Source organism: Corapipo altera, unplaced genomic scaffold (assembly GCF_003945725.1).
Source record: "Corapipo altera isolate COAL_440 unplaced genomic scaffold, ASM394572v1 59902, whole genome shotgun sequence".
Taxonomy (NCBI): Eukaryota; Metazoa; Chordata; class Aves; order Passeriformes; family Pipridae; genus Corapipo; species Corapipo altera.
This window is the reverse complement of record NW_020887796.1, coordinates 1-870: the sequence shown is the minus strand read 5'-3', so window position 1 is coordinate 870 and position 870 is coordinate 1. Positions and strand designations below refer to the sequence as shown.

The following is an 870-nucleotide window of genomic DNA, read 5'->3' as shown; positions in this document are numbered from 1 at the left end:
CGTGCCCTCACCTCCGGTGCCCGGTACCTGCGTGGGCGCGGGGGGCGGCGGTTCCGCGGGACGGCGGCTCCTGCGGCCCCGGGACCGGTAACCGGACACCGGCGGCGGGCGGGACCCGCTGCCCGGCCCCCAGTGGCAGCGGCACCGCTCCGCCCCCGGGGGGACCGGGATCCCGGGGGGGACCCCGACAGGCCGGGATAGGGACCGGCACCCACGGGACAGGGACCCCACAGCCCCGGGACAGGGACCCACATCCCGGGACAGGGACCGGCATCCCACGGTGGGACCCACATCCCGGGACGGGTCTGGCATTCTGGGACAGGGATCCACACCTCGGGAACGGGACCGGCATCCCCGGGCGGACCCACGTCCCGGGGGGGACACTCATATCCCGGGACAGGGACCGAGTGACATCCCGGTGGAGGATCGGTACCCCGGGCTGGGGACCGGCACTGCCGGGACAAGGACCTGCACCCCCGGGCAGGTCCCCGACGGGATCCGGGGGCTTCAGGGGACCCTGCCCGGGACAGGGGGGGAGCCGCTGCCACCGCGCCCAAGCCCTGCCCGTCACCTGCCTGTCCCGTGGCTGTCACCTGCCCAGTGCCCTGCCTGTCACCTGCCTGTCACCTGCCCGGTGCCCTGCCCGTCCCCTGCCCGCTCGGCCGGACCAGCCCGGTGGCAGCTGCCCACACCCTGGAGGGGTCACCAACCCCCGGGACCCCCGGCTGGCCCCCCAGCTCCGGGTGAAGGTGTCAGGGTGGGACTCAGTGGGAGGGACCCCCGGGCAGGGAGGAGCCCCCGAGAGCCGGTGCGTGGGGAAAGGGGGGGCTGGGCCAGCCCCGAGGGGTTACCCCGGGACCTGGCCCCCCC

General features: G+C 76.3%; 1 protein-coding gene across 1 annotated transcript in view; it reads right to left on the bottom strand.

Moving 5' to 3' along the window:
- Positions 1–289, bottom strand: part of LOC113941755 (carnitine O-palmitoyltransferase 1, muscle isoform-like) — a 2,412-nt gene extending 2,123 nt beyond the window's left edge. The window contains exon 1 of the mRNA XM_027632895.1: positions 12–289. Coding sequence (XP_027488696.1) covers positions 12–274 — 263 coding nt within the window. The 5' untranslated portion in view covers positions 275–289. The remainder of the gene's footprint in view (positions 1–11) is intronic.
- Positions 290–870: the final 581 nt, after the last annotated feature.